The sequence below is a fragment of the Amblyomma maculatum genome, chromosome 11 (assembly GCF_055883805.1).
Source record: "Amblyomma maculatum isolate TAMU_Amacu chromosome 11, ASM5588380v1, whole genome shotgun sequence".
Taxonomy (NCBI): domain Eukaryota; kingdom Metazoa; phylum Arthropoda; class Arachnida; order Ixodida; family Ixodidae; genus Amblyomma; species Amblyomma maculatum.
In genome coordinates, this window is record NC_139354.1 from 160,680,527 (window position 1) to 160,704,412 (window position 23,886).

General features: G+C 45.8%; 1 protein-coding gene across 1 annotated transcript; it reads left to right on the forward strand.

Moving 5' to 3' along the window:
* The first annotated feature begins 11,593 nt into the window (after positions 1–11,593).
* Positions 11,594–18,854, forward strand: LOC146175299 (uncharacterized). The gene is made up of 5 exons (XM_084584727.1): positions 11,594–11,820; positions 13,478–13,619; positions 15,238–15,326; positions 18,208–18,427; positions 18,672–18,854. Exons 1-5 carry the CDS (start codon positions 11,770–11,772, stop codon positions 18,752–18,754), a joined length of 585 nt encoding a protein of 194 aa, XP_084440853.1. The 5' UTR covers positions 11,594–11,769; the 3' UTR covers positions 18,755–18,854.
* Positions 18,855–23,886: the final 5,032 nt, after the last annotated feature.

Below are 23,886 nucleotides of genomic sequence, written 5' to 3' on the forward strand. Positions count from 1 at the left end.
GCATATAGTAGCATTAGCGGCGTGCTCTGGTGTATACTTCCGTACTTCACAGATGCAATTTCCCTGTTTTCGGCTGGCATTACATAACCTCGATAGCGCTTATGGCAGCCTTAGTTGCTGCGACGCATATAGTAGCATTAGCGGCGTGCTCTGGTGTATACTTCCGTACTTCACTGATGCAATTTACCTGTTTTCGGCTGGCATTACATAACCTCGATAGCGCTTATGGCAGCCTTAGTTGCTGCGACGCATATAGTAGCATTAGCGGCGTGCTCTGGTGTATACTTCCGTACTTCACAGATGCAATTTACCTGTTTTCGGCTGGCATTACATAACCTCGATAGCGCTTATGGCAGCCTTAGTTGCTGCGACGCATATAGTAGCATTAGCGGCGTGCTCTGGTGTATACTTCCGTACTTCACAGATGCAATTTACCTGTTTTCGGCTGGCATTACATAACCTCGATAGCGCTTATGGCAGCCTTAGTTGCTGCGACGCATATAGTAGCATTAGCGGCGTGCTCTGGTGTATACTTCCGTACTTCACAGATGCAATTTACCTGTTTTCGGCTGGCATTACATAACCTCGATAGCGCTTATGGCAGCCTTAGTTGCTGCGACGCATATAGTAGCATTAGCGGCGTGCTCTGGTGTATACTTCCGTACTTCACTGATGCAATTTACCTGTTTTCGGCTGGCATTACATAACCTCGATAGCGCTTATGGCAGCCTTAGTTGCTGCGACGCATATAGTAGCATTAGCGGCGTGCTCTGGTGTATACTTCCGTACTTCACAGATGCAATTTACCTGTTTTCGGCTGGCATTACATAACCTCGATAGCGCTTATGGCAGCCTTAGTTGCTGCGACGCATATAGTAGCATTAGCGGCGTGCTCTGGTGTATACTTCCGTACTTCACAGATGCAATTTCCCTGTTTTCGGCTGGCATTACATAACCTCGATAGCGCTTATGGCAGCCTTAGTTGCTGCGACGCATATAGTAGCATTAGCGGCGTGCTCTGGTGTATACTTCCGTACTTCACAGATGCAGTTTACCTGTTTTCGGCTGGCATTACATAACCTCGATAGCGCTTATGGCAGCCTTAGTTGCTGCGACGCATATAGTAGCATTAGCGGCGTGCTCTGGTGTATACTTCCGTACTTCACAGATGCAATTTACCTGTTTTCGGCTGGCATTACATAACCTCGATAGCGCTTATGGCAGCCTTAGTTGCTGCGACGCGTATAGTAGCATTAGCGGCGTGCTCTGGTGTATACTTCCGTACTTCACAGATGCAATTTCCCTGTTTTCGGCTGGCATTACATAACCTCGATAGCGCTTATGGCAGCCTTAGTTGCTGCGACGCATATAGTAGCATTAGCGGCGTGCTCTGGTGTATACTTCCGTACTCCGCAGATGCAATTTACCTGTTTTCGGCTGGCATTACATAACCTCGATAGCGCTTATGGCAGCCTTAGTTGCTGCGACGCATATAGTAGCATTAGCGGCGTGCTCTGGTGTATACTTCCGTACTCCGCAGATGCAATTTACCTGTTTTCGGCTGGCATTACATAACCTCGATAGCGCTTATGGCAGCCTTAGTTGCTGCGACGCATATAGTAGCATTAGCGGCGTGCTCTGGTGTATACTTCCGTACTTCACAGATGCAATTTCCCTGTTTTCGGCTGGCATTACATAACCTCGATAGCGCTTATGGCAGCCTTAGTTGCTGCGACGCATATAGTAGCATTAGCGGCGTGCTCTGGTGTATACTTCCGTACTTCACAGATGCAATTTACCTGTTTTCGGCTGGCATTACATAACCTCGATAGCGCTTATGGCAGCCTTAGTTGCTGCGACGCATATAGTAGCATTAGCGGCGTGCTCTGGTGTATACTTCCGTACTTCACAGATGCAATTTCCCTGTTTTCGGCTGGCATTACATAACCTCGATAGCGCTTATGGCAGCCTTAGTTGCTGCGACGCATATAGTAGCATTAGCGGCGTGCTCTGGTGTATACTTCCGTACTTCACAGATGCAATTTACCTGTTTTCGGCTGGCATTACATAACCTCGATAGCGCTTATGGCAGCCTTAGTTGGTGCGACGCATATAGTAGCATTAGCGGCGTGCTCTGGTGTATACTTCCGTACTTCACAGATGCAATTTCCCTGTTTTCGGCTGGCATTACATAACCTCGATAGCGCTTATGGCAGCCTTAGTTGCTGCGACGCATATAGTAGCATTAGCGGCGTTCTCTGATGTATACTTCCGTACTTCACAGATGCAATTTCCCTGTTTTCGGCTGGCATTACATAACCTCGATAGCGCTTATGGCAGCCTTAGTGGCTGCGACGCATATAGTAGCATTAGCGGCGTTCTCTGATGTATACTTCCGTACTTCACAGATGCAATTTACCTGTTTTCGGCTGGCATTACATAACCTCGATAGCGCTTATGGCAGCCTTAGTGGCTGCGACGAATATAGTAGCATTAGCGGCGTGCTCTGATGTATACTTCCGTACTTCACAGATGCAATTTCCCTGTTTTCGGCTGGCATTACATAACCTCGATAGCGCTTATGGCAGCCTTAGTTGCTGCGACGCATATAGTAGCATTAGCGGCGTTCTCTGATGTATACTTCCGTACTTCACAGATGCAATTTACCTGTTTTCGGCTGGCATTACATAACCTCGATAGCGCTTATGGCAGCCTTAGTTGCTGCGACGCATATAGTAGCATTAGCGGCGTGCTCTGGTGTATACTTCCGTACTTCACAGATGCAATTTACCTGTTTTCGGCTGGCATTACATAACCTCGATAGCGCTTATGGCAGCCTTAGTGGCTGCGACGCATATAGTAGCATTAGCGGCGTTCTCTGATGTATACTTCCGTACTTCACAGATGCAATTTACCTGTTTTCGGCTGGCATTACATAACCTCGATAGCGCTTATGGCAGCCTTAGTTGCTGCGACGCATATAGTAGCATTAGCGGCGTGCTCTGGTGTATACTTCCGTACTTCACAGATGCAATTTACCTGTTTTCGGCTGGCATTACATAACCTCGATAGCGCTTATGGCAGCCTTAGTGGCTGCGACGAATATAGTAGCATTAGCGGCGTTCTCTGATGTATACTTCCGTACTTCACAGATGCAATTTACCTGTTTTCGGCTGGCATTACATAACCTCGATAGCGCTTATGGCAGCCTTAGTGGCTGCGACGAATATAGTAGCATTAGCGGCGTGCTCTGATGTATACTTCCGTACTTCACAGATGCAATTTCCCTGTTTTCGGCTGGCATTACATAACCTCGATAGCGCTTATGGCAGCCTTAGTTGCTGCGACGCATATAGTAGCATTAGCGGCGTGCTCTGGTGTATACTTCCGTACTTCACAGATGCAATTTACCTGTTTTCGGCTGGCATTACATAACCTCGATAGCGCTTATGGCAGCCTTAGTTGCTGCGACGCATATAGTAGCCTTAGCGGCGTGCTCTGATGTATACTTCCGTACTTCACAGATGCAATTTACCTGTTTTCGGCTGGCATTACATAACCCCGATAGCGCTTATGGCAGCCTTAGTTGCTGCGACGCATATAGTAGCATTAGCGGCGTGCTCTGGTGTATACTTCCGTACTTCACAGATGCAATTTACCTGTTTTCGGCTGGCATTACATAACCTCGATAGCGCTTATGGCAGCCTTAGTTGCTGCGACGCATATAGTAGCATTAGCGGCGTGCTCTGGTGTATACTTCCGTACTTCACAGATGCAATTTCCCTGTTTTCGGCTGGCATTACATAACCACGATAGCACTTATGGCAGCCTTAGTTGCTGCGACGCATATAGTAGCATTAGCGGCGTGCTCTGGTGTATACTTCCGTACTCCGCAGATGCAATTTACCTGTTTTCGGCTGGCATTACATAACCTCGATAGCGCTTATGGCAGCCTTAGTTGCTGCGACGCATATAGTAGCATTAGCGGCGTGCTCTGGTGTATACTTCCGTACTTCACAGATGCAATTTACCTGTTTTCGGCTGGCATTACATAACCTCGATAGCGCTTATGGCAGCCTTAGTTGCTGCGACGCATATAGTAGCATTAGCGGCGTGCTCTGGTGTATACTTCCGTACTTCACAGATGCAATTTCCCTGTTTTCGGCTGGCATTACATAACCTCGATAGCGCTTATGGCAGCCTTAGTTGCTGCGACGCATATAGTAGCATTAGCGGCGTGCTCTGGTGTATACTTCCGTACTCCGCAGATGCAATTTACCTGTTTTCGGCTGGCATTACATAACCTCGATAGCGCTTATGGCAGCCTTAGTTGCTGCGACGCATATAGTAGCATTAGCGGCGTGCTCTGGTGTATACTTCCGTACTCCGCAGATGCAATTTACCTGTTTTCGGCTGGCATTACATAACCTCGATAGCGCTTATGGCAGCCTTAGTTGCTGCGACGCATATAGTAGCATTAGCGGCGTGCTCTGGTGTATACTTCCGTACTTCACAGATGCAATTTCCCTGTTTTCGGCTGGCATTACATAACCTCGATAGCGCTTATGGCAGCCTTAGTTGCTGCGACGCATATAGTAGCATTAGCGGCGTGCTCTGGTGTATACTTCCGTACTTCACAGATGCAATTTACCTGTTTTCGGCTGGCATTACATAACCTCGATAGCGCTTATGGCAGCCTTAGTTGCTGCGACGCATATAGTAGCATTAGCGGCGTGCTCTGGTGTATACTTCCGTACTTCACAGATGCAATTTCCCTGTTTTCGGCTGGCATTACATAACCTCGATAGCGCTTATGGCAGCCTTAGTTGCTGCGACGCATATAGTAGCATTAGCGGCGTGCTCTGGTGTATACTTCCGTACTTCACAGATGCAATTTACCTGTTTTCGGCTGGCATTACATAACCTCGATAGCGCTTATGGCAGCCTTAGTTGCTGCGACGCATATAGTAGCATTAGCGGCGTTCTCTGATGTATACTTCCGTACTTCACAGATGCAATTTCCCTGTTTTCGGCTGGCATTACATAACCTCGATAGCGCTTATGGCAGCCTTAGTGGCTGCGACGCATATAGTAGCATTAGCGGCGTTCTCTGATGTATACTTCCGTACTTCACAGATGCAATTTACCTGTTTTCGGCTGGCATTACATAACCTCGATAGCGCTTATGGCAGCCTTAGTGGCTGCGACGAATATAGTAGCATTAGCGGCGTGCTCTGATGTATACTTCCGTACTTCACAGATGCAATTTCCCTGTTTTCGGCTGGCATTACATAACCTCGATAGCGCTTATGGCAGCCTTAGTTGCTGCGACGCATATAGTAGCATTAGCGGCGTTCTCTGATGTATACTTCCGTACTTCACAGATGCAATTTACCTGTTTTCGGCTGGCATTACATAACCTCGATAGCGCTTATGGCAGCCTTAGTTGCTGCGACGCATATAGTAGCATTAGCGGCGTGCTCTGGTGTATACTTCCGTACTTCACAGATGCAATTTACCTGTTTTCGGCTGGCATTACATAACCTCGATAGCGCTTATGGCAGCCTTAGTGGCTGCGACGCATATAGTAGCATTAGCGGCGTTCTCTGATGTATACTTCCGTACTTCACAGATGCAATTTACCTGTTTTCGGCTGGCATTACATAACCTCGATAGCGCTTATGGCAGCCTTAGTTGCTGCAACGCATATAGTAGCATTAGCGGCGTGCTCTGGTGTATACTTCCGTACTTCACAGATGCAATTTACCTGTTTTCGGCTGGCATTACATAACCTCGATAGCGCTTATGGCAGCCTTAGTGGCTGCGACGAATATAGTAGCATTAGCGGCGTTCTCTGATGTATACTTCCGTACTTCACAGATGCAATTTACCTGTTTTCGGCTGGCATTACATAACCTCGATAGCGCTTATGGCAGCCTTAGTGGCTGCGACGAATATAGTAGCATTAGCGGCGTGCTCTGATGTATACTTCCGTACTTCACAGATGCAATTTCCCTGTTTTCGGCTGGCATTACATAACCTCGATAGCGCTTATGGCAGCCTTAGTTGCTGCGACGCATATAGACCCTTTACAGCGCGAGCGCATGGGCGCTGCCATATTTGATCATGTGACCCTTCCGCCATCGCTGGCCTTCGGGCCTTCTGGTTTGACGGCTTTCGGCGCGCTAGTACTCGGCTGCACGGTGCAGCGTACCCGCTATCGCTGGGGGCAACGAGCTTGTAGACAGCCGAAAAACTTCCTGTGAATGCTCATAGTGTGTGTGTAGGCGCTAAAAAATGTTTAATTTAACCACGTAGTTCATTAATTGCGTCCTCTTAAATGTCTGCATTGGCTAGAACGTTTCTACAAACCCATCAGCCGTCGACTTTTTTTTTTTTTTGCTTTTTTTATCAATTCCCTCTCTAGTGCTCTTTGTGGAAAACGTGACTTTCTGTGAAACTGAATAGATTACAAACTGATTATTCCCTCAAACTTATTATTTTTTTTATTTTCTTGCGCAAAGGGCGAACGCATGCTCAGACTATGCTGGCTGAGACGCATTATGAATGTTCATTTAACATTGTGCACAATACTTACTACTCAATGTGGACGCGCGTGTAATCCCCGACAATTGATAAGATATAATTTTATCTCCTGTAAACGTCCTGGCTTCAAAAGACTATTACGCTGCTTGAAGGCCGCATCAGGCGCTCAGCAGCGTTCACCTGGGCTCGGGCGAAGGTGACTGGAAACTGCACCGGAATTCAGAACGCACAGTACGCAGCCCAAGCAAGCGGGGATATAAAAAAATCTTATCATGGTAAATTTTATCATTGGCCCGTGCATTAGTTTCATAAAAGCAACACTTGCTGTTGGGCTAGTTGGTTCAAATCCATATTTGGGAACACAGCGCTGAACAGGACGCAACACAAGAGAACGAAGGTAGACAGGACGGAGCACTGAACTGACAACTTTTATTTCAAAAGAAAGAAGGTGACTAGTATTTAAGCGGTGCCTATCAAAACACGTGATCAATGCAGGGAGCAAAAGCATAAAAGCAGCAGTTATTACATGTATTTCAGCAGTACTTGTCTAATTAAAGTTTGGTTTTGTTTGTGCGGTGTTACGTCCCAAAGCGACTCAGGCTGTGAGTGGAGGACTGCGGAAATTCCCATCCCCTTGGGGTTCTTTAATGTGCACTGATATCGCACAAAACACGGGCGCCTGGGTTTTTGGCTCCAGAGAAAAGCAGCCGCCGAGGCCGAGATTCGATCCCGCATATCCTAGGGAATAGTACCTAATTAAAGTAAACAGATTCACTTACATGCCCACACTAACTTTCCTTCTCTGCGCAATCAATTCTTATAACTGCATAGACATTAATAGCAACGTCAAGGTACCTCTTAACGCCCTGCGAAAAAAACTCGGCAGCAGTGCAAAGACTCAATATCCAATTCCTGAGAAAACGTCAGGGTCGTTCTCGCATTGCCATGGCTACTGCCGGTGCTAAAACGAGCTGGGGCGTGAGGTATAGCCATTCTCTTCAATTCACAGGCGCTTTCTTGTCCCAGAAAGGAACACGAACTCGTGATACATCTCCAAGAAAAACGGTTGCCTAGGCCATGATGTGCACCTTATGTAGAAAGCGTCTTCTGTTCTTCCGCCAATAAACAACAGGGTCATTAGCACTACTTCCTCGCAGAATACTTCGATAATACAGATGACACCTGCATCAAAGCAGCGCTGTTTAAAAGTCAGCTGGTATTCTTACACAAGATACACAGCAGCAGTTAGCACTGCGCACCGATGCGTTCCGAAGGCCAGCAATGACGGCCGTCCTAGTGGCGCCACCTGTTAGGGAAGAGTTGAACTACTCGCTGTAAACGGTCTATAGTAGCATTAGCGGCGTTCTCTGATGTATACTTCCGTACTTCACAGATGCAATTTCCCTGTTTTCGGCTGGCATTACATAACCTCGATAGCGCTTATGGCAGCCTTAGTGGCTGCGACGCATATAGTAGCATTAGCGGCGTTCTCTGATGTATACTTCCGTACTTCACAGATGCAATTTCCCTGTTTTCGGCTGGCATTACATAACCTCGATAGCGCTTATGGCAGCCTTAGTGGCTGCGACGCATATAGTAGCATTAGCGGCGTTCTCTGATGTATACTTCCGTACTTCACAGATGCAATTTACCTGTTTTCGGCTGGCATTACATAACCTCGATAGCGCTTATGGCAGCCTTAGTTGCTGCGACGCATATAGTAGCATTAGCGGCGTGCTCTGGTGTATACTTCCGTACTTCACAGATGCAATTTACCTGTTTTCGGCTGGCATTACATAACCTCGATAGCGCTTATGGCAGCCTTAGTGGCTGCGACGAATATAGTAGCATTAGCGGCGTGCTCTGATGTATACTTCCGTACTTCACAGATGCAATTTCCCTGTTTTCGGCTGGCATTACATAACCTCGATAGCGCTTATGGCAGCCTTAGTTGCTGCGACGCATATAGTAGCATTAGCGGCGTTCTCTGATGTATACTTCCGTACTTCACAGATGCAATTTCCCTGTTTTCGGCTGGCATTACATAATCTCTATAGCGCTTATGGCAGCCTTAGTGGCTGCGACGCATATAGTAGCATTAGCGGCGTTCTCTGATGTATACTTCCGTACTTCACAGATGCAATTTACCTGTTTTCGGCTGGCATTACATAACCTCGATAGCGCTTATGGCAGCCTTAGTTGCTGCGACGCATATAGTAGCCTTAGCGGCGTGCTCTGGTGTATACTTCCGTACTTCACAGATGCAATTTACCTGTTTTCGGCTGACATTACATAACCTCGATAGCGCTTATGGCAGCCTTAGTGGCTGCGACGAATATAGTAGCATTAGCGGCGTGCTCTGATGTATACTTCCGTACTTCACAGATGCAATTTCCCTGTTTTCGGCTGGCATTACATAACCTCGATAGCGCTTATGGCAGCCTTAGTTGCTGCGACGCATATAGTAGCATTAGCGGCGTGCTCTGGTGTATACTTCCGTACTTCACAGATGCAATTTACCTGTTTTCGGCTGGCATTACATAACCTCGATAGCGCTTATGGCAGCCTTAGTTGCTGCGACGCATATAGTAGCCTTAGCGGCGTGCTCTGATGTATACTTCCGTACTTCACAGATGCAATTTACCTGTTTTCGGCTGGCATTACATAACCCCGATAGCGCTTATGGCAGCCTTAGTTGCTGCGACGCATATAGTAGCATTAGCGGCGTGCTCTGGTGTATACTTCCGTACTTCACAGATGCAATTTACCTGTTTTCGGCTGGCATTACATAACCTCGATAGCGCTTATGGCAGCCTTAGTTGCTGCGACGCATATAGTAGCATTAGCGGCGTGCTCTGGTGTATACTTCCGTACTTCACAGATGCAATTTCCCTGTTTTCGGCTGGCATTACATAACCACGATAGCACTTATGGCAGCCTTAGTTGCTGCGACGCATATAGTAGCATTAGCGGCGTGCTCTGGTGTATACTTCCGTACTCCGCAGATGCAATTTACCTGTTTTCGGCTGGCATTACATAACCTCGATAGCGCTTATGGCAGCCTTAGTTGCTGCGACGCATATAGTAGCATTAGCGGCGTGCTCTGGTGTATACTTCCGTACTTCACAGATGCAATTTACCTGTTTTCGGCTGGCATTACATAACCTCGATAGCGCTTATGGCAGCCTTAGTTGCTGCGACGCATATAGTAGCATTAGCGGCGTGCTCTGGTGTATACTTCCGTACTTCACAGATGCAATTTCCCTGTTTTCGGCTGGCATTACATAACCTCGATAGCGCTTATGGCAGCCTTAGTTGCTGCGACGCATATAGTAGCATTAGCGGCGTGCTCTGGTGTATACTTCCGTACTCCGCAGATGCAATTTACCTGTTTTCGGCTGGCATTACATAACCTCGATAGCGCTTATGGCAGCCTTCCCTTATGAAAATCGAATTTTCCTTTTTACTTCCTTTATTTTTCCTTTTTGCTTCCTGAACAGCCTTCCTATAGACTTTTCCTTTCTTTTGACTAAAGGAAGTTTCCTTTGAGCTCACCTTGTTGAGACTTTCCTTTCTTTTGACAGAAGGAAGCTCATTTTTAAACTAGCTCTCTTTGGCAATATCAATAATGACCTTCCTTTGTTTTTCCTCAAGTAAAGAGAAAGTTCTCTTTACTCTTTATGCATCATACCTTCTTTTTTTGTTCTTAAGCGAAAACATAGGAAGCTCATTTTTCTTTTCAGCTATACTTCTAATTTTTTTTCTTTTATTAGTATCCCTTGCACTTTTTTAACTTCTGAACTTTTTTGAATAAACCAATTATACATTTATCAAAATATACAAAATCGCATTCGTTTCTTTGTTGTGCAAGTAAACATCATTTTAATTTTTTTTTTCATTTTATATTAAATCCATGCTTTTTTTTTTTTTTTTCACGCGCTAGATCTTATTTTTAGCGCAAGTTTCTTCTTAGTCACCACACAAGGACCAATAATATTCACCACCTTCCTTCCTTTGTCCTTAAGTGTAAAGATAACTTTCTTTTCATTCATTTCTTGTGCTTATTTTTGTGTGTGTGGCATTACTTGGTCTATTTCTTGCCCCTCTGAATTTTTTAAGATAAAATATAATACATTCAAGAATTTTCACACATGTTAAAGAATGCCAGGTGGTTCTAATTCATCGCTTTCGCAGCCCGCTGGTTCGATGGCGATGCATGCGCGAGACGGCATGTACATACATCCGTGACCGCTGCTTCAGCACTCTGACACGGTACGCAACAAAGCTCGGCGCAGGGCTGGCAGGGTTCGTCAGTATTTGCGTCGGCATTGCAGCCTGGCAACTCTTGGCTCGCAGCGACGCCAAGGGCGACGCTGTTAGCAAGCGCGGCCTGCTTCCGTCGTGATTTAGTGCACTTCGGTACGGCGCGACGTTGACGTCGCGCAAGTACGCTTTCGTGGTGGCATTTCCAGTGCGTTCGACGGGTAGGCGGTTACCGCAGCACCATCGATAACGGCTTCAAAAGCCTGCAGTTAAATGCACTTCACGATGTGCCTAGTACCGGATGTCACATTGTTCACGAAAGTCAAGCTCGTTTACCTCCTATCACAGTTTAAAGACCAGCAATTAATACGTCAGCGACGTCGGTACGTCGGTACCACCACGCACAGAAGCCCCCGCAGCCGAGGTTACGAATACTGCCAGTAAAACCAACGTTCTCACGGCGAGTAAAACCAATGAAGATTGACATGCACCACAAGAATTCCGCAGCAAAAAAAAGGGCGCTGCAGCTGCTTGTGGCAATAATTTGCTTAAATTATTTTGTGTTTTGTTACGCATCACATATTACTACTAAAAAAACAAACGTTTAAGGTTGTTTATAAATTATAAGTTTTATTTTGAAAGTTTGTGAAGTTTGCAAAAATGCATTTAAAAGTTTGCAATGGCGCTTGAGACTCTAGCGCTATCGTTTTCGTGAAACAGCCGGCGGCATGCTTCACTATGTGTTTCATGACCGTAGGAAGTTGATTGTTCGCGTTCGTCGTGTTCGTCGTGTTTTCTTAGCGTGAGTAGTGCAAATGGCCGATCGTGTCTTGGTTAAATGGGCGACCGCTCAGAAGTGGGACGTATACCCTGTAAGAAACCTACAATCAAAAGAACTGCAGGCGAAACTGATGGATAATCCAAAATACTGGAAGATTATTCCAAACCAAGGAGTACTACATGCCCGGTGGAAGGAGGGGTCGTACTCTCCTACGTTCATTCTCGGAGTGGGTAAATAGTCAAACGTCTCTTGTCTCTTTTCGTATTTGTGTCTTAATAATGTTTACCTGTGAAACACCTTCCTTTGCTACTCGCGGTGAGTCGTGTCGCGAAGTCGTTTACATGCCCGTATTACGACCGCATTGTGTTAACCGGCAGGTGACAGTAGTGCACATGGTGAAAGAGGTAGACATTTGATCCCGGGAATTGCGTGAAATTAAAACAAAAATGCATAATGAACTGAATTTGCGGAAATAAGAAGTAGAATAAACGCGGCTGCTGTCGTTACGTGGACCTGATTCTCCCTGTTTACACAGCAAATGGCAATTCGCGGTGTTTCGTGATAACAGGAGTAGGCTTCCCAATTTGGGCTCTCTCTATATATATATATATATATATATAAAAAAAAAAAAAAAACAACACCCTGCTCGCATCGTCGTCTCGGAACGGTGCGGCATGGAGAATGGCAGCTCCTTGATTATTGAAGCTGATTTAGAACAAGTTTTAAAGATGCCCAGGGTGCTCGTTCCGAGACAATTGGTAGTGTAGCAGCGAAACGGACGCTTTCACAGCTGCAGGCGACTGAAGTTTAAGCAGATAAAAGCGCCTAACGTGTTGTCGCATTCATTTACTTTCATATTCATTTGTTTCTTTCTTTTTATTGAAGCGTCAAACATGCTTCCTTTCTTCGCTACCAGCCATTCCTCAGATTTCGCGCATAGAGAGAAAACTTTATTAAAAAAAGGGGAAAAAAAAAAAAGTGTGTGTGGTGGGGAGGCAGTGTGTGGAGTCTCCATTCTAAGACTCCAGTGGCCTGGGCTGCCGCTTTTGCCCGAGTTACCAGCCTACGCTGGGTTGCTAGGTCAGAGCATAGCAAAGCAAGCAGTGATATCAGTTTCCAACAGCATAATGCTGCAATGATTTTTAGCTGCCGATGTAAAAGTTGCTCCCAGTGCATGGGGTACGGCCAACAGGTGGAAGGGCACCGCTCTCTCCACTTCATTTTCAATGCTGCCGTTGCACTTTGCCACTACTTCTGGATGAGGCTATCTGCCACGGGATCGCATGCTCCCTTTCATAAAGCTCACGACTGTACATGGTACAATCCCAGCATTCATGGCCGCATTTCAGTGGAGGTGAAATGCAAGTTGACTGTGTACTGTATGTCATTTGCACATTAAAAAACCCCAGGTGAGCCCACCACTACGGCATCCCTCATCGCTATAGCTTAAGTCGCTTTGGGACATAAAACACCATGAACCTACCATAAAGCAGAGTGGCTATGTTTTACGGTATGCGTGGGAGCTCAAACTGTTTTTCTGGAAATACATCCTTTGTTTTGTCCACTACTGCTCAAGTGGGCATTCTGCCCACTTGAGCAGTAGTGATGCTGGATGGTGTCACCTCGCAGTTAAACATTACCATGTCCTTTTATGTGCCAAGGTTTTCTCAAGGGCTAATGTTCCTCCTTAAGAAGTGTTGCTTTGAACCCTAAACAGTATCCATGCTACGTTTCTCTTGTCAGTGGTCTTCATTTGGTCACTATTTTGCTAATCTCATGTGTAGAACCAGATATCTGCACAATGCGTTATACTGAATAATTTTTGTATGATGCATTTGAGTGCAAATACAATTTAGTGAATAGACCTTGCCACATGTCGTTTTGCAGGAAAACTGCAGCTGTGACAAAATGTCTAAGCCAACAGATGCAAAAAAGAGAGTCCTGGAGCTTGAGGATGAAGTGGGGTCTGCAAAAAAAAAAAGAATGAAGAAATATAAGGCCGCAAGAGATGAAGCACGTCAGATGCTTGGTATGTGATCGCTTTTTGCTGAAGCCATTGGAATGCTGATCTCCATTGCCATGAGACTGAAATTATTTGCTGTGTCACCAGATGCTACGTAAAGCATAACAAATTCAAGTGCTAACTCTTAAATGAATAAGACCTCTTGGTCTGTAGCACGTCCTAGTAAAAGCACCAGTAAGATTATGTTGCTGCAATAAGGTTCCCCCTACACTGAGGATTAGGATTGGTGTTCCTCCTGTAGTTGTCTTTGCGACACATTATAAGTGGTGTACAGTAGTGCTCAGCTACACCGTGGCGCTGCTGCATGACGCCACCAACCACCATGCTTGCAGTGCACGTAGCAGATGAACTGCTGCCACTCCTGCTCTGCAAGCATGCTTTGTTTGTGTTACAGTGACTTGCGTGTCACATGTCATTGCTTGGGATCGGCATGCATCTGAGATTGAGCCTGTTGTCGTATGTGATAGCTGCATAAAAATGCATGGTAAACAAATGCCACTCAAGGTGAGCACCTGTGCTGATTTGTGCTGCTCAAGCCGAGGCCGAAAAACGGGCGCGGGATTGGGTTCCTTTCTGTTCTGGAGTGGTCGGTGACAACAACGCTCCAGTGAACCCGGAGAGCTGCATTAGGTTCAAACACATTCACGGGGTATAAGTTGTAGCCAGATGGCTGCGGCAGGTCTGTGGTGCTCTTGCATTACTGTGGACGGCGTATCTGAATGGAACCCTTGATTCCCTCAGATTTTAACCTCAGAGTCTCCTGCAAATGATAAGGTGCATCTAGAATGAGCGCAGGAGGGACAGCAAAAAATCTAAATTTGTATGAAATTATCATATGTGGCCTCGTCCTGTCTTGGACGTTGGAATCCTTATGGCATGCGCTTCATTTTCCTGTGCCATTTTGGTCACTTAGGTGGTGTTTTTTTTTTTTTTTTGCACAACAGGAAATTTATGCTTGTCCAAGCTCGGCACCTGGCTCAGCAATCTGCCTAACTTAACTCGGTCACTACACCATGTTAGCAAATGTCGACACGAAAGACAGACACGAGATAGGTGAAGCATGGGTTATCGAGTATCAGCTACACACTCGAGTGTCAGCCTTTGTCCAAATGTATGGCGCATTGCTGCCGCCATACATGTATATTGCATGCTGACCTCTTCAAGGCCCTTGCTACCGACAAACTGTTTCAGGGATGTGATCTGACTAACTTCTGTTAAAGTGCTCACAGCTATCTCGGCATCATCATTCGCACCCATGAATTCATTGTAAGCAATAGCAGCACCCGTCAGTTGCACTGTAGTTACAACGTCCTCCGCAGTTAATTCAATCCAGGCATTTCCACAGCGAACAAAGAGATCAGAAGTGGGATGTCAGCATTGGCTTCATCAATTGCTATCAGCATCCCCTAGATTATGTACCGCTGATAGGGCGCCTTGAGTGCGTGAGTGATGCCAGTGTCTAGCAGCTAAATTTTGAATGGCGCATTTGGTGACAGAAAAGGGTTGGTCATGCAGTCAAGGGCAAAGAAAAGGCTTTTCTCCTGTGGTGAATGTTACATGGGCTGCTGCTGCTAGTGATGAAATAGTATGTTTTGTTCCAGCTTTCCTTTTTTGTTTTTTTCAGATGTTGCTGAGCTGGTCAATCAGCTGACGGAATCCGTTAATAATGCTGCGTGTACAACACAAGCAGTTGTGCCGCCAACCGAGGCTCAGGTTAGTTGCTTTAGTCTAGTTTCTGCATGGTTGTGCTCATTACTGCCTTTCTCGATGAAACATTTTTAAGGGTCACACAAGAACTTGGTTCTAGCTTTATGATAGCACGGCCACAAGTCATGCACTTCCATTGAGAAGTGTGCAGGGATAGGGGAACGAGGAGCTCATTATCCATGTGAATGAAGTCAGCAGTCACTGAATTCAGAGATAGGCAAGAAGCAATGCTCTTTATGATTGGTTGGCTCTTAGGGTTTAATGTCCAAAGCGACTCAGGCTATGAGAGATACTGTAGTGCAAGGCTCTGGAAATTTCGACCACCTGGGGTGCTTTAACGTGCACTGACAACACAGAGCACACGGGCACCTTGCGTTCCGGCTCCACTGAAAAGCGGCTGCCCTGGCTGGGATGCTGTTTATGAGGCTGGGCTCACAGACTGCATAATTAGTAGCATAATGATATTTATAAATTAATGTCAGTTTGATAGAAACGACAAAAGACAGACAGTGCTATTTTCTTAAATTCGTCAAAAAACCATGAAAAAAAATCCCAACTGCTTCCTTTCATTTTAGTGACTTACTTCATTCGTGTGTATATTGATTTGGAAGAGTTTTTGTGAAAGCTGTAGTGATTGGAAGTGCAAGGTTACTTTTGTTTACGCTTCCTGTTGAGCATACTTCGCTTGGGCTATAGCAAAGCCCTTTTCATCAGAAAAGAGATTTCCATTAGCTTGTTTAATATTCAGCAATTTCTTAGGTTATCGATCTCGGAAGGCCATCTTTTTGCACTACAACTCGAATGACGCAGCTGGTGCTCCTCTAATCAGTCATTTTAGCGACTTGGGCCAGTCATCATGGTATTCAAGCTAATGTGCATATAATCCACTTGCACCTGACAGCCACCTGCAATGTCACTCTGGCAAGTCAAAGGCAATTAACCACCATGGTATTGCCAGGAGGGTCTCCTTTGAGAAGGAGTTGTGGCTTCTTAAGCTGATCCAACAATAGTTCAATTTCACTTTAACCCCTTGAGCACTATTATTTCGAGATTTCTAGCTAAAATTGCTTAAAGTTACGATATCGTTAAAGGCCCCATTACATGAAAATTTGTTGTCTGTGTTGTGAGTGAAACATCAAGAGCATGGTGCTGGCAAGTGGCATGGCCGAACACACATTCTTCGATGATTTGTGTGGCTTAACGAGACCACATGATATCTAAAAGTTAGGAGGAGCTGCTAACTCTGGTCGTTCATTTGAGGTGGGAAGGTGAAATACGAATCAACATTCCAGTGCTCTTCAATGCTGAGTCAGGCTTGCTACACCTAGGCTACGCAGACATGTTGATACAGCTTGGTTAAAGCAGGGCTTTATATGTTGGGTGGTAGCCTACACTGGTCGCATCATACCCTTAAAGGCGGAGCTTAAGTGTCCCTTTAGTTTTTATTTTTACTGCTGGTTTCTAGAAATTGGTATTGTAATATAAAAGGCGGTATCCGAGACAAAAATATTTGAACCAGAAAGTAAGTCAAATGAGCGCAGTGAAGTTTATTGCTCATTACGTGAAAAATCAACTGCCCGCCAATAAGCAGCAATCTAGTCGAGTAACATATAGCGAGGTAACTGGAAACGTTTTACAAGGGACGACCAAGAATGGAAGCCCAGGGGGTTTCATCGGAATGTTGTCAATTTTCATCCACTGACACAGAACTCGCAATAGTATCGTCTGAGCTGTCATCATCTTCGTCAGAAGAACTACTCATGTCATCACTGTCATCTTCACTTCCCATAACAATGCAAAAATTGGTGTCTGAGCCATCTTCGGATGGCGAGGATGGCAACGAAGAAAAGCTTCTTTCCCGCGATGACAGGCCAACAGTGCATGCGTTGCCTCTACCAGGCACCATTTTTCACATTAAGGCTGCTTAAAAGGCTTTCAAGCGGTAGAACAAAAAGCAGTTAACGGGTCAGTGGTGCCATCTGTCAAATGGCGCATGACCTAAGCCACAGAGGAGCGCTGTACTCACCTAAAACTCTCAGGGTGAGGATCTATCCTGCAAGGGCAAGCACTCGTCCAAAATGGCTTGAGGGCATCTTTGCAAGGACGAGCTGCTTGTCCAAAGCGCTTGAGGGGTTAAATTATGAAAGCTACCTGTGCAAGCTGGAAACTAAATGTTGCCTCAAAGTAGCACATACAGAGCAGGGAGTGCATGCTTTTGCTAAACCTTCATTGGCAGTTTTTTTAATTGGTTGAGCTTCTGATGTATGAAAAGGATGTTAGTATTTTTAAACAGGAGGTGACAATGTGGGCACTGTGCTCTGTCTAAACTGGCTTTTAATGGCCTTTGCAATGTTAATGATGAGTAAATCCCTTTATTTTCTGACTTAAAATCTGTTTTTTTTTTATTGTTGAAATGCAAGCATAAATTAGGTCGTTAAAAAATCTCTTATTTCTTGTTTTTTCTTCTGCTATAGCAATGCACTATTAGCGCTCAATCCTTTGTGGGGCATTATGTGCCCTCTTTTTGGCTAGTTACTTTAAATACATATTACACAATTGTCAGGTTACACTAATAAAAATGTTAACAGATGTTTGGCCCGATTCAAAATTAGATCAAAACACCGCTCGGGAAGGTGTCAAAAACATCCAATAGTTTTCGTATGCCTTCATTGTTGTACATGTTAGAGTACGGCTTCTTGAATGTGTATTTTTACTTGCAAACAAATGACCTTAATTATGCATTTTGGGGTTTCTTTGAATGTTCTTAAGCTGGTCTAAGTTTTTTGTTGTTTGTAAAGCCCCTTCATTTTCTTATTGCATATCAAGGAATATTGTTGTATGTTACAATACTGGTCATAGTACTAATATTTGCTTTTTGTTCTTGCAGGTGCACATTGGCAGCAATATTATGGTAAATCAGCAGTTGATTGACCGCATGAAACTCAGTGCGGGCAATCAAGCAACAAAGTTTGCGTGTAACTTGGTGCGGGTTGTGTTCTCACCCGAAGAACTGGAAGAAAGCTCACTCTATGGCCGTGTCTGCAATGCCCGCAAGGAACAAGCTCCAAAAAAGGCACTGGGCTGCCCAAAATTGGATGCTGTTATCTGTAAGTCCTCGAGCTCATAGCCTGTGCATGTGATGCAAGAGCATTCTGAAATATTGTCCAAACAGCTGACTTTTCAGTGATGGTCAGGGCCATAATGCTTGCCTTAATGCATAATGCTGTGGTGCCTGCATGGCGCTCACACTGTTCGTGCTCTGTATATTTAATTTACAAAAGCTAAGGAAGGCTGGATGGACTCTAGCTTGTTCATTGCAGTCATGCTTCTGTTTTTTTTTTCTTTTTGCAGCCTACACCTGCTTGCTCAATGGAGTACTAGCCAAGGTGGTCACCGGCAGTTGCGCAAGTTTGCACTGGGATTGTGGACAGTGATCCAATTTTTTGTCGCAGGGTCTTCGAAAGCAGGCCTAATTGCAAGGCCTAAACAGAGGAAGTACATCTATTCAAATAAATATAAGCTCATACAAACAAATGTTTCAGTCTGAACCTACTTCCTTCGAACATCCACCAAATATCCCATAGTCATCATTCCTTTGAACTTCCTTTGAACCAATAATTGGCCACTGCCTGTGAACTCAACTCAAACTGACAACGGTCTGTTCCCTGGGAGCTCAAAGGAAATTCACAGGATGGTCAGAGAAAGTTAATTCACTGTGAATTCAAAATCAGTAGCCAATTCTCAGTTCAGAGGAAGTTGCTTCCTTCTGACTTTTTTGAGTTCACATTGAACTCAAAGGATGTTCCCATTTTTATAAGGGTTAGTTGCTGCGACGCATATAGTAGCATTAGCGGCGTGCTCTGGTGTATACTTCCGTACTCCGCAGATGCAATTTACCTGTTTTCGGCTGGCATTACATAACCTCGATAGCGCTTATGGCAGCCTTAGTTGCTGCGACGCATATAGTAGCATTAGCGGCGTGCTCTGGTGTATACTTCCGTACTTCACAGATGCAATTTCCCTGTTTTCGGCTGGCATTACATAACCTCGATAGCGCTTATGGCAGCCTTAGTTGCTGCGACGCATATAGTAGCATTAGCGGCGTGCTCTGGTGTATACTTCCGTACTCCGCAGATGCAATTTACCTGTTTTCGGCTGGCATTACATAACCTCGATAGCGCTTATGGCAGCCTTAGTTGCTGCGACGCATATAGTAGCATTAGCGGCGTGCTCTGGTGTATACTTCCGTACTCCGCAGATGCAATTTACCTGTTTTCGGCTGGCATTACATAACCCCGATAGCGCTTATGGCAGCCTTAGTTGCTGCGACGCATATAGTAGCATTAGCGGCGTGCTCTGGTGTATACTTCCGTACTTCACAGATGCAATTTCCCTGTTTTCGGCTGGCATTACATAACCTCGATAGCGCTTATGGCAGCCTTAGTTGCTGCGACGCATATAGTAGCATTAGCGGCGTGCTCTGGTGTATACTTCCGTACTTCACTGATGCAATTTACCTGTTTTCGGCTGGCATTACATAACCTCGATAGCGCTTATGGCAGCCTTAGTTGCTGCGACGCATATAGTAGCATTAGCGGCGTGCTCTGGTGTATACTTCCGTACTTCACAGATGCAATTTACCTGTTTTCGGCTGGCATTACATAACCTCGATAGCGCTTATGGCAGCCTTAGTTGCTGCGACGCATATAGTAGCATTAGCGGCGTGCTCTGGTGTATACTTCCGTACTTCACAGATGCAATTTACCTGTTTTCGGCTGGCATTACATAACCTCGATAGCGCTTATGGCAGCCTTAGTTGCTGCGACGCATATAGTAGCATTAGCGGCGTGCTCTGGTGTATACTTCCGTACTTCACAGATGCAATTTACCTGTTTTCGGCTGGCATTACATAACCTCGATAGCGCTTATGGCAGCCTTAGTTGCTGCGACGCATATAGTAGCATTAGCGGCGTGCTCTGGTGTATACTTCCGTACTTCACTGATGCAATTTCCCTGTTTTCGGCTGGCATTACATAACCTCGATAGCGCTTATGGCAGCCTTAGTTGCTGCGACGCATATAGTAGCATTAGCGGCGTTCTCTGATGTATACTTCCGTACTTCACAGATGCAATTTCCCTGTTTTCGGCTGGCATTACATAACCTCGATAGCGCTTATGGCAGCCTTAGTGGCTGCGACGCATATAGTAGCATTAGCGGCGTTCTCTGATGTATACTTCCGTACTTCACAGATGCAATTTCCCTGTTTTCGGCTGGCATTACATAACCTCGATAGCGCTTATGGCAGCCTTAGTGGCTGCGACGCATATAGTAGCATTAGCGGCGTTCTCTGATGTATACTTCCGTACTTCACAGATGCAATTTACCTGTTTTCGGCTGGCATTACATAACCTCGATAGCGCTTATGGCAGCCTTAGTTGCTGCGACGCATATAGTAGCATTAGCGGCGTGCTCTGGTGTATACTTCCGTACTTCACAGATGCAATTTACCTGTTTTCGGCTGGCATTACATAACCTCGATAGCGCTTATGGCAGCCTTAGTGGCTGCGACGAATATAGTAGCATTAGCGGCGTGCTCTGATGTATACTTCCGTACTTCACAGATGCAATTTCCCTGTTTTCGGCTGGCATTACATAACCTCGATAGCGCTTATGGCAGCCTTAGTTGCTGCGACGCATATAGTAGCATTAGCGGCGTTCTCTGATGTATACTTCCGTACTTCACAGATGCAATTTCCCTGTTTTCGGCTGGCATTACATAATCTCTATAGCGCTTATGGCAGCCTTAGTGGCTGCGACGCATATAGTAGCATTAGCGGCGTTCTCTGATGTATACTTCCGTACTTCACAGATGCAATTTACCTGTTTTCGGCTGGCATTACATAACCTCGATAGCGCTTATGGCAGCCTTAGTTGCTGCGACGCATATAGTAGCCTTAGCGGCGTGCTCTGGTGTATACTTCCGTACTTCACAGATGCAATTTACCTGTTTTCGGCTGACATTACATAACCTCGATAGCGCTTATGGCAGCCTTAGTGGCTGCGACGAATATAGTAGCATTAGCGGCGTGCTCTGATGTATACTTCCGTACTTCACAGATGCAATTTCCCTGTTTTCGGCTGGCATTACATAACCTCGATAGCGCTTATGGCAGCCTTAGTTGCTGCGACGCATATAGTAGCATTAGCGGCGTGCTCTGGTGTATACTTCCGTACTTCACAGATGCAATTTACCTGTTTTCGGCTGGCATTACATAACCTCGATAGCGCTTATGGCAGCCTTAGTTGCTGCGACACATATAGTAGCCTTAGCGGCGTGCTCTGATGTATACTTCCGTACTTCACAGATGCAATTTACCTGTTTTCGGCTGGCATTACATAACCCCGATAGCGCTTATGGCAGCCTTAGTTGCTGCGACGCATATAGTAGCATTAGCGGCGTGCTCTGGTGTATACTTCCGTACTTCACAGATGCAATTTACCTGTTTTCGGCTGGCATTACATAACCTCGATAGCGCTTATGGCAGCCTTAGTTGCTGCGACGCATATAGTAGCATTAGCGGCGTGCTCTGGTGTATACTTCCGTACTTCACAGATGCAATTTCCCTGTTTTCGGCTGGCATTACATAACCACGATAGCGCTTATGGCAGCCTTAGTTGCTGCGACGCATATAGTAGCATTAGCGGCGTGCTCTGGTGTATACTTCCGTACTCCGCAGATGCAATTTACCTGTTTTCGGCTGGCATTACATAACCTCGATAGCGCTTATGGCAGCCTTAGTTGCTGCGACGCATATAGTAGCATTAGCGGCGTGCTCTGGTGTATACTTCCGTACTTCACAGATGCAATTTACCTGTTTTCGGCTGGCATTACATAACCTCGATAGCGCTTATGGCAGCCTTAGTTGCTGCGACGCATATAGTAGCATTAGCGGCGTGCTCTGGTGTATACTTCCGTACTTCACAGATGCAATTTCCCTGTTTTCGGCTGGCATTACATAACCTCGATAGCGCTTATGGCAGCCTTAGTTGCTGCGACGCATATAGTAGCATTAGCGGCGTGCTCTGGTGTATACTTCCGTACTCCGCAGATGCAATTTACCTGTTTTCGGCTGGCATTACATAACCTCGATAGCGCTTATGGCAGCCTTAGTTGCTGCGACGCATATAGTAGCATTAGCGGCGTGCTCTGGTGTATACTTCCGTACTCCGCAGATGCAATTTACCTGTTTTCGGCTGGCATTACATAACCTCGATAGCGCTTATGGCAGCCTTAGTTGCTGCGACGCATATAGTAGCATTAGCGGCGTGCTCTGGTGTATACTTCCGTACTTCACAGATGCAATTTCCCTGTTTTCGGCTGGCATTACATAACCTCGATAGCGCTTATGGCAGCCTTAGTTGCTGCGACGCATATAGTAGCATTAGCGGCGTGCTCTGGTGTATACTTCCGTACTCCGCAGATGCAATTTACCTGTTTTCGGCTGGCATTACATAACCTCGATAGCGCTTATGGCAGCCTTAGTTGCTGCGACGCATATAGTAGCATTAGCGGCGTGCTCTGGTGTATACTTCCGTACTCCGCAGATGCAATTTACCTGTTTTCGGCTGGCATTACATAACCCCGATAGCGCTTATGGCAGCCTTAGTTGCTGCGACGCATATAGTAGCATTAGCGGCGTGCTCTGGTGTATACTTCCGTACTTCACAGATGCAATTTCCCTGTTTTCGGCTGGCATTACATAACCTCGATAGCGCTTATGGCAGCCTTAGTTGCTGCGACGCATATAGTAGCATTAGCGGCGTGCTCTGGTGTATACTTCCGTACTTCACTGATGCAATTTACCTGTTTTCGGCTGGCATTACATAACCTCGATAGCGCTTATGGCAGCCTTAGTTGCTGCGACGCATATAGTAGCATTAGCGGCGTGCTCTGGTGTATACTTCCGTACTTCACAGATGCAATTTACCTGTTTTCGGCTGGCATTACATAACCTCAATAGCGCTTATGGCAGCCTTAGTTGCTGCGACGCATATAGTAGCATTAGCGGCGTGCTCTGGTGTATACTTCCGTACTTCACAGATGCAATTTACCTGTTTTCGGCTGGCATTACATAACCTCGATAGCGCTTATGGCAGCCTTAGTTGCTGCGACGCATATAGTAGAATTAGCGGCGTGCTCTGGTGTATACTTCCGTACTTCACAGATGCAATTTACCTGTTTTCGGCTGGCATTACATAACCTCGATAGCGCTTATGGCAGCCTTAGTTGCTGCGACGCATATAGTAGCATTAGCGGCGTGCTCTGGTGTATACTTCCGTACTTCACTGATGCAATTTACCTGTTTTCGGCTGGCATTACATAACCTCGATAGCGCTTATGGCAGCCTTAGTTGCTGCGACGCATATAGTAGCATTAGCGGCGTGCTCTGGTGTATACTTCCGTACTTCACAGATGCAATTTACCTGTTTTCGGCTGGCATTACATAACCTCGATAGCGCTTATGGCAGCCTTAGTTGCTGCGACGCATATAGTAGCATTAGCGG